Source organism: Tachysurus fulvidraco, chromosome 1 (assembly GCF_022655615.1).
Source record: "Tachysurus fulvidraco isolate hzauxx_2018 chromosome 1, HZAU_PFXX_2.0, whole genome shotgun sequence".
NCBI classification, from domain to species: Eukaryota; Metazoa; Chordata; class Actinopteri; order Siluriformes; family Bagridae; genus Tachysurus; species Tachysurus fulvidraco.
In genome coordinates, this window is record NC_062518.1 from 14,023,123 (window position 1) to 14,038,858 (window position 15,736).

The following is a 15,736-nucleotide window of genomic DNA, read 5'->3' on the forward strand; positions in this document are numbered from 1 at the left end:
GAATAAAGTCAAGAAGCTAATGTGGTCATTTCAACCATATATAGCTGTTGAGGTACACAGTGAAATGAAACAACGTTTCTCCAGGAACATTGTGCTACATTAAACAAAGACAGAGATAAGGACTTAAGTAAGTTAGACCTAGCCTCATAAAGTGCATCTGTGCAACCTGGTACAAACAGTGCAAGACAAAAGACAAAACAAAATGACAGTGCAGGACAAAAGGCAAAAAGACAGTGCAAGACAAAAGACAAAACAACAGTGCAGGACAAAAGACAAAACGACAGAGCAGGACAAAAGACAAAATGACAAAGCAGGACAAAAGACAAAAAGACAGTGCAGGACAAAAGACAAAAAGACAGATCAGGACAAAAGACAATGAAAACAAAAAATACAAGACATTTCACAAAATACAATACACAAAAGACAATAATAAAAAAAAGCAGCACCAACCAGTGAAAATACTGTATGTACGATCAATACTGCATGTGCAGAAATATCGGAATGAACACAATTAGTATTATAGCAGCAGATACATGAGGTATTGTGATATATTGTGCAAAACAGCAATCGGCTGAAATGTGAAAGACAACATGTACAAAGAGCAAAAACTGTGGGTAAAACAGCATGTAAACAATTTTATATGGTGGTGCTGTAGACATGGATGTACTGTATATTGGAAGTCATTGCAGTACATACAGTTTATTGTGCATGTGTGTGTACACACACACTCAACTGTATGGACTGCACTGATCTGCACTAAATACACACTCTTCCAATAAACAGCGCCACCATACCAAACTGTTTACATGCTGTTTTGCACAATTTATTACAATACCTCATATAGCTGCTGTGAAGTGCTCATTCCAGTAATTCTGCTCATGTACTATATAATATACAGTATATTCACTGGTTGGCACTGCTTTTGTGTATTGTCTTTTGTGTAAAGTCTTGTATTGTTAGTTTGCAAGTCCTTAGCTCTGTGTTTTTCTATGTAGCACCAGGGTCCTGGAGAAACATTGTCTTATTTCACTGTGTACTATAAATGATTAAAATTACAATAAAATCTACTTGATTAGATAGATTAGATAGATAGATTTGCTTGCTTACTTACTTTATTTAAAGCAACCAAGGAACGTGACTAATTCCAAGCTAAACAAAACCACCACCAAGCAACTGAGTGGTAAAAACTGTGTTTAAAAGATCCAGCAGTCGTTCAGTTTTGTGATTGTTAAACAAACTTTCGACCATTGAACTTGAGTGATCCAGGAACACAAATGAGCACAGTCTTAATGTACCTTACATACGCAATGTTTGGACTTCCCAAATTCCCACATCTTGGCTTTTTCTTTCATGGATCTTACTTGGATCTTGTGGATTTGTACATAAGGACTGCTGATATAATCATAACGGTTGTCTTGTGCTCATCCGTCATACAGAAATCCTTTCAAAACAGCTTTAGTACTGTATCTTTTCTAAACCTGTACAATTTGATGTTTTATAATGATAATGATTCTACTATCTGGTGAGATCCAGGAAAGGGCTGGTTTCCTTTTGAGTTTAGTTCATGTCAAGGTTTCATGCTTCCTTCAATTATTCTCAGGAAGTTTTTCCTTGTCACTGTCATCTTGCTCCTTATGGATCTATCTTTAAATATTCACCTGGAGTTAGTGTTTAACGTGTTCTCTTTCCACACAAGACTGGCACCGTATATCATTTACATTACCTTTAACATGATATAATATGTAAATATATGGTATTTTACATTTAAGATCTAAACATTAACCTAGAATTTGCTTCTTCCCTTCTCGAAATCACCCTCCTTGAATGTCAATTTGGCTCGTGCGTTTTTTCTTTTAAACCTGCAGCTCTGACAGTGGACTGATCCATTCGTGTCATAGGGGGGATCGGCAGGTTCAGCATTTGCGCATTTCTTTATAATTACAAAAAAATTCCTCATGCGGGTTCTTTTAGCGAGACGTCTCGTTGTAGAGCGTACAAACGAAAGTCACGGTGGAAGAACGTTCAGTAAAGAACGATATTTTTTCTGTGGAGCTGTTTTAAAACTCCCCCCTAAATGTAAGTGTGTTTTAATTGTAACGGCTGTCGCGGTGTAAGGAACTGAAACACTTGAAACGGATGGGTGAAGAGAGCTAGCTCTGTGTTCTGACAGAGATAACAGTGTAAAAGTAAGGTGTAAATAAATAAATAAATAAATAAATAAATAAATAACACACCGACACCGCCTGTGTTTCAACTGGAATGTTTGCTTCAACGTCTCCTCAGAAGGTCTTTGTCATCCTCACATGGTGTCTTCTGCTTCGACGGTAACGGTTTTTTACGTGTTTTTGTCAGAGACCGTTGCTTTGCTTTGACAGTTATGGCACCAAAACGGTTATCGAGTTGCAGGAAGCATCAGGCCTTTGCGTTATTACTAATAATAATGCACTAATGATAAGGGCTTTCAGCTGATCTGGGGATTGTCACAAATAAAGAAGCAGATAGAGCTTCTATAGAGTCAGATCTGTTGCTTTAGTTCTGAGGAAAATGACAGAAATTTGATTATGATTTTTAAATGTTGATGTATTTATTTATTTATTTTAAAAAAACGAAAATAACGAATTATTTGGAACGAAATAAGCAAGAATTTAACGCCTACACAGCTGGAAAGGTTGTTGCAATAATATACAGCTGCAAAATAATGCACGAGACAGTAACACACATACACACACACACACACACACACACACACACACACACACACATATGTATGTATATATATATATATATATATATATATATATATATATATATATATATATATATAGTTGGTAGGTGATTGTAGGGTTAAATCTGGTTTGATTTGACAGACGTCAAGATACCATCTTAAACCATCCTTGCACAAAATGGCAGTATCAGATTCAGCCATCAGAAGTGTGAGGGTTGTGTTCAGTGTGAGAAATCAACACAGCATGATTTACACTGTTTAGTCTGTAGTCTGCATGTCATGTCCAGTGTGAGAAATGAACACACAGTGATGTAATCTTTGGCTACAGGTGAGGTCACTGCGCTGAGGAGGTGGTGCATGCTATAGGCTACAAGATCGATGCTAATTATATCAGATACTTTACAGTTTGAAAATATTTGCTATGATATTAGTGCACGATGGACTGCAGCGTTCTGGAACCCGAGGGACGTGACTGACAAAATAAATGAACACTTTTGACTCGGACATCCATTTCGACTCGAGCCTCGAGACTTCATACATTTTCCAAACCAAATACGACAAATTCTACGTTTAAACGTGTGCAATGAATCCCACCACACCCAACACGAAGGTGCTGAACTAGCATTAATCTTTTTTTCTGAGGTCAGTGTTCAATCAGCCAGACAGCTTGCAGTAGACAGCAACAAAGCTTCACACTATGAAATCGTCCTACGAAGGTGTTCCTACTACCGGTTGCCATAGTAATAATAGAGCATTCAGGAGGAAGATTTGTGTATATCTGCATCATAAAGCACCGGAGGAAGGAGAAGCGGTTTGCGCTCTTCATCACGGACCACGTGCACTCTTCTGTCCAAATTCATATTTGGATAAATCCATTATCCAAGTTCAATTTTTCTCAAGGTCACACCCACGTCAAGTCAAGTCAACAGTTGCTGTCACTTGTTTCTCAATAAAAGCAAATGATCTCTCGTCACTTTGTACCCACTTTTTTGTGTCACGTTTGGCCACTACAGGTTTCCATTTTGTTAAAAAATCAAAAAAATCGCCACTGACAGCTGAAGTGATTTACCACTGATTCTCCCAATACCATGGCATCTGTTAAGAGAAGAAGAATATATTTTACAGGTATTGAGTGAATAGTCAGCTCTCGAAGGACTTATAAAGGTAAAAGTTCTGTATAAGATGATCATTGTAATCAACAAACGTTACAAGATGAAAAGTTTTAACTATCGTACGTGTGTGATGTCAGAGCTCATAGCACAAAACTGGTATTTCTTGGGTATTTGCATCCCTTTGCTTTTTACAGTAAAATTATATAATTTCAGATACAGTGGATTTATTAGTTTTTGTAAGGATTTATTATATTTACTGAAGGAGTCTTCATTTTCAGTCAAAGGAAAAGCCATGATTTTACGTGTTCTGACACTGGAAAGCCATCAGGATAGAAGACTTTGTGTTTTCTGACGAGCAGCATTTCCTATTTATTTTTTGTCTTCATTTTGAGAATTAAAAAAGGGAGGGAATGACTGTTAACAGCAATGAACTTGTTTTGCAGGCATTCCAAAACTAAAGGACAGAGAGCTACACCAAAAATTTCTCAACGCTTTCTTCCTCTGTTTTTCGACACAGCTTCTAAATTTCAGTTTTACTGCATCGATGAACTGATCAGGATTTTTAATATACGGTGCAGGGTTTCTCACAGAAAAAGTATTAGTTAAGGCGGTAGGGTTGGGCGGGGGGGGGGGGGCTTCTTTGTGAGATAGACCACAGACTCTCTCGTGCAGGCACGTGCAACCTAGCTAGCAGATGAAGAACTCAAACAACAAAATCACCAGCTAACTTACTTTAAATTTGCAAGAACTATAGACTAATACAATAATAGGCATAAATAAACCCAAAACATAAGTCCACTTACAATTCTCACGGACACGCGCTTTATCAAGTGGCTAGTTATCCTCCAGACAGTGACTGACCACGTCTTTCTCTCATTTTATCAGTGCGGCGTGCGTGCCCGCTCGCGGTGTCAAGCGAGTCTGCGCTATTCTTCGAGATGCACTTGACGGCCTTTTGTGCAGCGTAATTTTTTCTTTTTTTTTTGGACGACCTAGTTAAGGTGGTAGGGTTTCCCAGCTTAGGCGGACCGCCCGAACTACAAAGTGCTGCGGGAAACCCTGCGGTGTAAATTTCTCCTGTTGTTAGTGTGTTATTTTAATCTTTTTCAGTCTTACGACATTTGAAATTTGACAGCTTGAAATGGCTCGAATTAGGCTGGTTGTGCAAGTGTGTTTGCAAGAAAGGATTAGCTTAGGGGTGTACATACTTATGCACCTCAGTTATTGTGAGATTGTTTTGTTGCATACTTTACAATTTCACATTAAAATTGGGAAAAGTTCTAACATGTCGCACGTCGGTTTGCAGATCAGTGGTGTGTCGACATGTTATATCGATTCTAGATAGGGATTTGAATGTAGAACTAGATTTGTAAAGTTTGTCGCAACAAACTTTGATGTTGGCTTTGAGGATACAAGTATTCACAACGGATGGTGCTTTTTTGGAGGCAAGTGGACATAAGGGTTAGTGTTGCTTTTGGAGGCAAGTGGACATAAGGGTTAGTGTTGCTTTTGGAGGCAAGTGGACAGAAAGCTAGGTTGCCAAAACATTTGGAGGTAAGCGGAGACAAGCATGTGACATCATCCAAATACTCCTGAGGAAGTTCCCCACATTGGGCTAATTGTTTTGATATGTCACTTGTCCATGTTGTGCTAATTTTTGATTTTCACGTGACATCGCGTGACGTGAGCAGAATACACGTGAGGCAGTTCCTCTAATTGTGCTGAGTGTTTTGATATATCACATGCCCATGTTGTGGATTTTTTTTTGTTTTCAAATGTCATCACCTGTCATCACGTGACGTCATCAGAATACCTGTGAGGAAGTTCCCCTCATTGTTCTGAGTGTTTTGATATGTCACATGTACATGTTGTAAAAAGTTTTTTGATTTTGCATATATTGTGAGCCGGGCTGCGGGGCAACTGAAAGGCCAGTCGGTACACCAATTTGAAACTTTGTTCAGAGTATCACCCTAAAGGAGCTGGCCGAGTTTGGTGTAGAAAGTTCGAAAGCTTGCCGAGTTATAAACCTCCAAAGTTTATAATGGGAGTCTATGGGGAAAAAGGCCATTTTGAGACCCGGTACCGGAAGTACCGGAAGTACCGGGACTCGGATCGCTTAGAAAAGTAACAGCAACAAACTTCAGACCAGGTTCTACAACATATCCGAATTTGGTGCATGTGGCTCAAAAGCCCTAGGAGGAGTTACTCTAGATAAATTTTTGGCTAAGCTTAAATAGGAAAACAGAATGATGGCTTGTACAAAGCGACATAATTATTCTGTTATCCTATAGCTCTGTGACAAGTTTTGTTTTATGGTCTGTGTACAGTATACAGTCTAGTCGATATTTCATGCAAACAAAAAAAAGCTTCGATCAGCATTCTCTATAGCCGCATCATCATCATCACAGTGCCCACGTATCACTTTACAACCCATTTAGAGTGTTAGGGTTCATCGCTTCTCCTCTCCTTTTCATCCAACGTGTGTGTGTGTGTGTGTGTGTGTGTGTGTGTGTGTGTGTGTGTGTGTGTGTGTGTGTGTGTGTGTGTGTGTGACCAGGTGTAGCTGTCTCCATGGCAACGAGCGCCGTGCCCGGGGACAACCTGCCCACTTATAAGCTAGTAGTGGTGGGTGACGGTGGCGTGGGAAAGAGTGCCCTCACCATCCAGTTCTTTCAGAAGATCTTCGTGCCTGATTACGACCCGACCATCGAGGACTCCTACCTCAAACACACCGAGATCGATGGACAGTGGGCCATACTGGATGGTAAGACCTGTTTTCTGTGTGTGCATGTTGGATGTGTGCACTTTTATTGTACTTGTATTATTGTGTGTGTGTGTGTGTGTGTGTGTGTGTGTGTGTGTGTGTGTGTGTGTGTGTGTGAGAGAGAGAGAGAGAGAGAGAGAGAGAGAGAGAGAGAGAGAGAGATTTGTTGTTTGAGGGTGTGACATGGCATAATCTGTGTGTGTGTGTGTGTGTGTGTGTGTGTGTGTGTGTGTGTGTGTGTGTGTGTGTGTGTGTGTTTAGGCAATCAAAGATGAACCATAAAAGTTTTGGGAACTTTTCTTAAACATACTAATACCAATCAAAACACACAGCTGTCCAATTTTTTAAAGTCATCTATGATAATTAGATTATTTGCCATTTGAGATCTTCATATAGAGCCAGCAGGTTCAGCACGTTTTTTTTCTCAAATTCCTGTCTAAGTACTCCTTCGAATAAACCCATCTGTAGCCAGCTTGATAAAGAAAACACTTTATTTTTCTTTGCACACAGGTGTGACTGGTGTTCAAGATAATCTGCGCATTACAAAACAGTTAATCTCTGTGTGTTTGTGTGTGTGTGTGTGTGTGTGTGTGTGTGTGTGTGTGTGTGTGTGTGTGTGTGTGTGTGTGTGTGTGTGTGTGTGTTTACATGCACGCTGACTTCTGTGTCCACATCTTAAGTATGTTGTGTATTTGTGTGTAATTTGATGAGCTGCTGTTTGGTCTTGATGCATGACTTGATGCATGACATTATTATTATTATTATTATTATTATTATTATTATTATTACTATTTTTTATTATTTTTATTATTATTAGGAAATTTTGTTATCTTAAAAAGGTTATTGAAGATAACATTATCAACAGAATCATGAAAATTCCAGAAGCAACAGTTTTGCACACTAATACTTAAAGCTCAGTAGGTAGGATCATGACCTGAGGCTAAGCAGCAAAATTTTTTCTCAGCGCCACCTACTGTTCAAAAAGTTACAGTAACATGCTAAATTGCCTCTCTCTCTCTCTCTCTCTCTCTCTCTCTCTCTCTCTCTCTCTCTCTCTCTCTCTCTCTCTCTCACACACTCTCTCTCTCACTCTCTCTGGTGTGTGTAGTACTGGACACGGCAGGTCAGGAGGAGTTCAGTGCTATGAGAGAGCAGTACATGAGGACCGGAGACGGCTTCCTCATAGTGTTTTCAGTGACCGACAAGGCCAGCTTTGAGCACATAGACCGTTTCCATCAGCTCATCCTGAGAGTGAAAGACAGGTATGAAAAGAGAGTAGTTTTTTTAAGCATTTTAAGATTTGCGTTTACTTTTACAGCAGCCTCAGTGTTCCGGACATCATTCCCAAGAGTCATCACTTTTGTACAGCACTTAAGCAATGTTTCATGGTTTTAGTAAAAAGTTACGGAAGTGAACACTCCTTTATAAGCTGTTTATTGACGTGAGCCGGAGGGTCGCGGTCATATTGTGGCTTCTGACAATGAACGCAGTCGCAATATGACACTGTTTTTATTTGGACATTATAACCTGGTGTTAAGCGCAGTGTTAAAAAGCCTCATTTTGTTCAGAGCAATATACTGTAGCAGCGTATCTCAGAGGAGAACCTATTCCCCAAACTACTCTACTTTATGTAAATTCAGTCCATTATTTCTTTACTTCTTTCTTTTTTATCCAGTTTATTGCAACTTCTTGCTCTTATTACATGTCTGTTACGTATTACAACAACAGTGTGTGGATGTGTGTGTATGCAGGGAGTCGTTCCCGATGGTCCTCATCGCTAATAAAGTCGACTTGGTGCATTTGCGCAAAATCACAAGCGACCAGGGGAAGGAGATGGCGATGAAACATAGCGTAGGTGCTTCTCTTACTGTTCACAAAACACCTTCATACTTTAAACTCTCTCTCTCTCTCTCCCTCTCCCTCTCTCTGCCTTTGCCTCTCTCTTTTTCTCTCTCTCTCTCCTTCTCTCTCTCAGGTTCTTCTTGGTTTTGTCTCAATTTTAGCAGAATAATCAGATCAGAACTGCTAGCACAAGCTTCAAGTTTAACCCTTTCTCCACCAGTTAACATGAAAATATTTGTAAAGAAAGTAAATCAGATAAAGGCAGATAAATTTGTACTCCATAAAGATTCATTGGTGGAATTGAAAAGTGACTCCTGCGATATACCTACGAAACAAACGAAAACAAACTATCGACACGAGTTTACAGTGAATCTGCCGAATGTTTTGCTTCCGAACACACTTTCACTTCCTCCTTCTATTCACAGATCACCTATATTGAAACAAGTGCAAAGGATCCACCCATGAATGTGGACAAAGCGTTCCACGAGCTCGTGAGAGTGATTCGGTGAGTGAAGTCGAAACAAAGTCACGTGAACCGTGCAAAACGTCACATTGGGTATATCGTAGTTCATCTGTCAAGAAGAGAATCGTACAGCAGAGGTTATATACGGAAGCTCGTTCGCACCACCAACGAGGAAACGTCACAGTGACTCACTCCATCGTGAGTATGTCACTCAGTAGTAAGACTTTAGGAAGTCTTTAGGTAGTGTGACTACATGCTAATATCACACAATAGCTTGGTTAATGGTCAGGGAAAGGCCACTTCTCACTGCCAGAACAAGAAGCAGTGGTAGGCTGGTAATGATGTAACCCATCACCTCTGTCAATCATGGGTGTCTGTGAGCTCATGTATGTGGATGATTTGCGGCACAGGCTGAGACATAAAGAGAGGTGAGAGCTGCCTGTTGGAGGTGAGCAAATGATTTCTTATTTTTGGACAAGCCTTTCGCTCACCAGAAGCCTTAATGTCTCTTGCACATGTAGTACGTGTAGCGTGCCTTAGAACAATGATGCACTGATGTAACACAACACACCTCACACAGATATTAGAACACATGTGTGGGAACATAGATCTCTTTGTTAAAAAAAAAATGATCAGAAATTTCATATATGTAATAACAGTCTTATTCAACTCTTTCTTACTAAACTAAACATACAGGCAGCAGGTTCCAGAGAGGGCCCAGAAGAAGAAGAAAACAAAATGGCGGGCGGACAGGCCATCCGGATCAGCCAGGCTTCACTGTGTCCTACTGTGACTGTTTGCTTCTCTCTGGGCACGTCAACCACGCGATGATGGCTTGGACTGTTAACACACACACACACACACACACACACACACACACACACACACACTCACACACACACACCACAGAGCTCCTTAAATGTAATACTACTGCACACAGTGTTTTCACTTCAACCCAGGCAATTCAGGAGACAAATCTTGCCATCCAGTGTTAATAAGGTGTGTAATTAAAAAAGAGCTGAATAGAAATCCATTGCTCCGTTTTATCTTCTATATCAGATCTCAACTTCCTAGAAGATGAAACGAGTCGAATAACCGAGCACCATTTCCCTCAGAAGACTCTAAAGAAGTCCCTAACGAGGCCTTGATTTTGTACATGTTTGTACCATTTTCCTGTTTGTCCTGTTATTGCAAAAAAAAAAAAAATCCTTTCACAGCACAAGGATCTGTTCGCTATTTGGATTTTTTTAATGCTCCATTAGGATACGAAAGGCCTTCAAGCTAAAGATCTGGTGGTAAAACATTTCTGGAATGAACCACCTGTTTTGTAAGTGCGGCTAAAGCCATCGTTCAAAGCCATCTTGCTAATTTCACACCAAAACACACTAATCCTGCTGCTAGTGTTTATGGATCTGGAAACGCAGTGAATAAACCAAACCGTCATGCTTAAGGAAGTACCGAGAGGATACGAAGAGAATCAGGTAACAAGCAAATGTATTGGGCAAGCAGTTGCAGTTCTATGTGGCGCATATACAGTTCCCCGGTTTAATCCTAAGCTCAGGTTACTCTTTGTTTGGAGATTCACCCAAGGATTTCCATAGGTTCTCCACAGCTTCACCCCAAGTTCTCCCCAGGTTTTCCTCAGCTTCACCCTAGGTTCTCACAAGGTTCACTTGAGATTAATGCCCAGGTTCCCTCCAGGTTTTCTCCAGTGTCTCCCCAGCTTTACCTCAGGTTCTCACCAGGTTCACTCCATGTTCTCCCCATGTTCTTCCCAGGTTCTCTGGATCCTCCAGGTTTCCTGCGGGTGTAAAATATGAATGTGCATTGTGTCAGGGTTTATTCTCACCTCATGCCCAGCATTCCTTGCACAGGTTTTCAGAACCTCTGCACTAAAGACAAAAGATGCGATGAAACAAAATGACTCTCAGCAACATAAGCAATGGAGAAAAGCTTGTGGTGCCAATTGATCATCCAGTTGGGCACCTTTTTGGTCATCAGTCAGTGGCTTCTGGGACAAATCAAGCTTAAAGTCATTATGTTAACACAAAGATGGAGTTTGTATAAATTTATAATAACAAAAGAATTTCGAGCATGTTTAGTCATTTCTCCCAGAAGAAACCCAGATGAATGTTTGATAATCTACTGAATGTCACTGAAGAATCAAACCAGTCATTGCACAAACTGTTCCATGTAACAGTACAATTTAACATCTTTCCTTTATTTTCCACTGATCAGGAATGCTTGAACTTTGCACTTATGTTCATCTCAATCGCACTACTGCTTTAAAGAAAACGAAAGGCTTTTGGTTTGTAAAATTGTAAAAGAATTGTCTCTTGTTTTGGCATTGGAAGAAGAAAAAAAAAAACAGCTTGAATGTAAAGCTTATCAATTGTGCTGTTTGTGTTCAGCCAAATAAGCAGCAGCCATTTTCCTTGTGAAGTTATAACGTTAGAACGTAATGTTAGTGTTTGTACTGTTTATCGTACATTTTGCACCAAGGAGGTACTTTATCTTCTGTGATTTTTACCAATTTTGGAAGTTTGTGAACTGTACATTGAGACGCTGTATTTTGCAATTTGAGTAGAAACCTAGAGCAAGAAAATGTGCTAGCAATCATTTAGCTACTGTTTTCTACTTATTATTATTATTATTATTATTATTATTATTATTATTATTATTATTATTATTATTATTATGTTAAAGTGTTTGTGTGAAAAATGGACTATATATATGAATATATATAAAAGAAGGGAATTTTTGCAAGAAGCATTGTAAGAATTTCTACTCTGAAGAATAAAATTTGGTCTTGTGGCAATTCACAATCTTTTATATCTGATTATTGTGTGTGATTTTTTTGTAATATAGTCATTTAAGAATATTATATATATATATATATATATATATATATATATATATATATATATATATATATATATATATATATTGAATAATAAATACAATTAACATAAAAAATTTAATTGAAGCTCAAAATTATGAATTTTTTTTTATTATGAATAAACGATTCGGTTTGCTTTGATATTTTAAGTTTACACTCTACAGTATGCTCTATAGGCTTAAATCAATTAATAAAAAAAATGAGATTGGTTTATTGAGTTTTAGTTAATTTTACCCAATTTTGACGTTTAATCACTACATTGTGAAAGAAATCTTTTAATCACTACTAATCACTCATCATTTTTATACAGTAATATATATATCTAAGACTTTTTTAGCTTCAGATGGCATCAAATCTAAAATTTCTATCCATGGCATATTATATTGTGTCTAGCCCATAGATATCAAAACACTAGACGTAGCCTTGGGGTACTAAAAATGCGTCAAAACCGCCGCCATCTTTGTCCTTTACCTCAAATGCATGGACGATGCCGGACTTCTGTGCTGCGTTTGGTTGTTAAAACGAAAGAAATCTAAAAATTAGACAGCAAGGGATTGCATTACACAAGTGAGAATGTGTTTTATGATATTGAATGTTAGGAAATTATATTTCTTGTTCCGTTGGTTTGTTTTAGTCTTTGGTTAACGACCGCAGCTAATCCATGCTAGTTACCCATTAGTTTTTGACAGTTAGTTAAACCGACAATGTTTGTAGATTCCGAAGCTCTTAATAAGGACGTTAAAAATTGACCCATGCTTTTTTGCTTAAAGGTGAAAAGACCCAACTTTATGTATGTTCTGTAAGATTCCCTTATCTGTCAAACATATTTTATTAGATTGTCCTGGACTTAACACAAACAGAATGCTCTTTTATAGATTACTTCAATTAAGGACATATTTAATGACATTATGCCTGAAGAGGTTTTGGATTTTTTTGTCGTATGTTAATTAAAATAAAAAATTGTATAATATGACTTGCTGTTTATATTTGTTTCGTTTTTATTGCATTCATATGATATTTGTATTTTTGTCATGAAAATAGCTTTTGATTGCTGACATGGTATTCCCAAGTGATAAACAGAGACGTCAGTCATGGACAAGTTGCAGAGACACTAAACACTTTTTTTTAAATGGTTAATTCAGCTGACTGTTCCCGAAGGATGTCACCAGTTAGCTTGGCAGTGTAACACACAAGTTCAGCCACAAAGTCAAACTTTGTTGTTTTTTTTTGTTGTTGTTTTTTTTTGTTTGTGTGACTTTAATACATACTTATTTAATGTGGAAAAGTATTGCAGAAAAAGAATAAATAAAAGATTGAACAGTCTTTGGCACCTCAACTATCTAACTTTCACATTACGTTCCTCTCAACTGTGTGATTTGTTTCCACCTGCAAATTGCTTTGTGTATCATATTTAATAAACCAATACAATTTAAATGTTTAAATTAACATGTATAGTCACACCATTGTAGTAGTGTTGCATGCAGTAGGCTATAAGATAAGTAGTGATTGTTCATTTGAAGTTTACTCAAGTGGAAGAATGTATCTAATAAACTTACACCTACTAGCACTATGCATTATATCGTGAAAACGTAGATTATCTTTATATCAAAACCTTTAATTTTCTCTGGACTTTATGATAAATACACGTCTGAACGTTGGAATTAACCAAAAAAAATACAACAACTAGAAATCGCATTCATGACGATTTATGGTGATTTTATTTCTTTGCCTACATTGACGCTGATGCATTAAGAGGAGGGGGTCCCCCGTACCAATATGGCGGCTCAATTTACGCATTCGTTCCAATGTACTGCCCTATACAAGGCGACATCTAGTGTATATATATATCTATGCGTCTAGCCTAAGTGATGATGATGCATGCTAGCTAACAGCTGAAGCTAATACAATAAGAAAGGGAAGCATGTCTTGCTAATTAGCAATAATTTAGCTAACTTTCCAGTTCGAATAACTCATTTGGCTCTTAGACTTTTATGGTAATTACTAATTACACGGAGAGTTCAAAAGCCAAAGAAGTATCAAGTACATCCTAATGCTTCCAGATGATGTCTATAAATTACTGACATCACAGATTCCGTCATATTCCAATAATAATTACTCTGATAATTGATTACGTAAAAAAACAAAACAAAACAAATACAGTTATGATTGGAAACGGGGCTAGTTTAAACTTAATTCAGTAAGTGTTTTATCCTGGTTATGCCAAATGATGGCAGTGTTTCACAACACATCCAAATCATTCTCTCACAATGAACGGAAAAGGTTTACCATAAGCCAAAACGTAAGTTTAATCAATCGTCTGTCTCAGTTGTCTATTATAAGAACCTGCCCACTCTACATGAGAAATGTATTCGGTGTGGACATGCTGATGCATAAGTGCTCCTAATTTACAAAAAGTCTCTCAAGAAGTGGCTGTGAATTAAAGGGACGTGCTATCTGGGAACCATTCTTTAGTAAGATGTCATTTGCCTAAGCTTAATTGCTATTTTTGACAGCCATATTAGCATTTTATTACTGAGGTAAATGTTGAAGATACTTAAGTAGATAAATGAGTAGAACGCGGGCAACGACACGAAGAGGCGAAGACGAGAGGAGATTAACTTAACGTTTATTTTCCACTTCAGAAAGTTATAAGCAGAAGTGCGGGATCTGTTCAGTAGAAACTCTGAACATATAAAAATTGAACAGCAAACATATGGATTATATGTGACAGTATTATTAGTAGTACCGCAGTATTGTTTCAAAGTGCTGTCAAGACAAATTGAGGCAAACCAGGGGTCAACACCTAGTTTGATAGCATTACTTTGTGACAGTTCCACCCTCTTATCTCCACCAATTTCCACACATCTACCATTTCTTGTTTTCTTTCTTCTCTGGCTTGCGGACAGGAATGTTCTCTTCATCTTGTGCAAGTTCTACATGCTTAGAAGATGCTTCTTTCTCTTCCTGGTAGTTCTGCACATATCCTGTCAGCGGATATAGGGGAGTACAATGCTGTGAGATTTGATAGTTTAATGGATTTATTGTCAGCTTGCTCATGTCCCAGGGCACCAAACGATTGCCTGCTTTGCCAGTCTTGTATTCTGTCTCTGGCTAAACCCAACCATGCACAATTGGGCCAGATGTGGCTATAATCTGGTTTATTGGATAGGTCTGGATCTGGTCAGGATATGGAATGACTTTACACTGTGACTGGACTTTAAACAGACTTTAAACTGTGGTGGGATTTTTTTCTTTTCTTTTATCAGTTGACCAATAAGACTTTTTGTGTAAATATGTGTTAAAGTGGACATCTATCCATCAATCCCTCTATCCATATTTTGTAATGCTTATCCTACGCAATGTCATGGGGAGCCTAGAGCCTATCCCAGGAACTCTAGGAAGAAGACAAGATGACATACAGTATGTTGTCTTTGGACTGGAGGTAACATCTGAAGCACCGTTAGAACATGTCAGTCCCAACCCTGGAGCTGTGAGGCAAATAAGCAAACCAACCAGGAGTGGATCTATATTGACATATCTTTAATATGATTTTGAGAAAGGTATACATTGTACCAAGTAATTATTGTATGCTTATTTAAATTTTTATTTTGTCTTAATCATTTCCTGCTTATTTTGAAAGAGACACAGAAATTCTTAATCATATTAATCCCCTTTAGTCCCTTCAGTTGGAACTGTGCTACTGAACGCATTATCACTGTTTTCTTTTCTTTAAAAAGAAACGACAGACGTGACCATAATGGGAACATGGTCATTATCCGTTCTGGATGGACGAGTCGTGTCCTCAAGCCGGTGGTTAACGTTTTTATGTATTTTATTTGAAATTAAATGAAACCAGTGTGATGCATACAGTTACTGGAACAGAAAGAAAGTGACAACAGCTGCTATTTTTGCTTGGTCACAGCGAAGTGAA

General features: G+C 38.2%; 1 protein-coding gene across 2 annotated transcripts; it reads left to right on the forward strand.

Annotated features, from left to right (window-relative positions):
* Nucleotides 1–2,110: 2,110 nt before the first annotated feature.
* On the forward strand, nt 2,111–11,738 carry mrasb (muscle RAS oncogene homolog b). 2 transcript variants are annotated; one of them, XR_007144722.1, is made up of 6 exons: nt 2,111–2,324; nt 6,395–6,601; nt 7,710–7,863; nt 8,353–8,452; nt 8,869–9,104; nt 9,603–11,738. XR_007144722.1 is itself a non-coding variant. In XM_027168617.2 (6 exons), the coding sequence occupies exons 2-6, from the start codon at nt 6,409–6,411 to the stop codon at nt 9,697–9,699; spliced, it is 624 nt and encodes a 207-aa protein (XP_027024418.1). In that variant the 5' UTR covers nt 2,111–2,324; nt 6,395–6,408; the 3' UTR covers nt 9,700–11,738. The 2 variants fall into 2 exon arrangements, 1 of the variants encoding a protein (XP_027024418.1); XM_027168617.2 differs by having other exon boundaries at nt 8,869–8,948.
* The last annotated feature ends 3,998 nt before the right edge of the window (nt 11,739–15,736 follow it).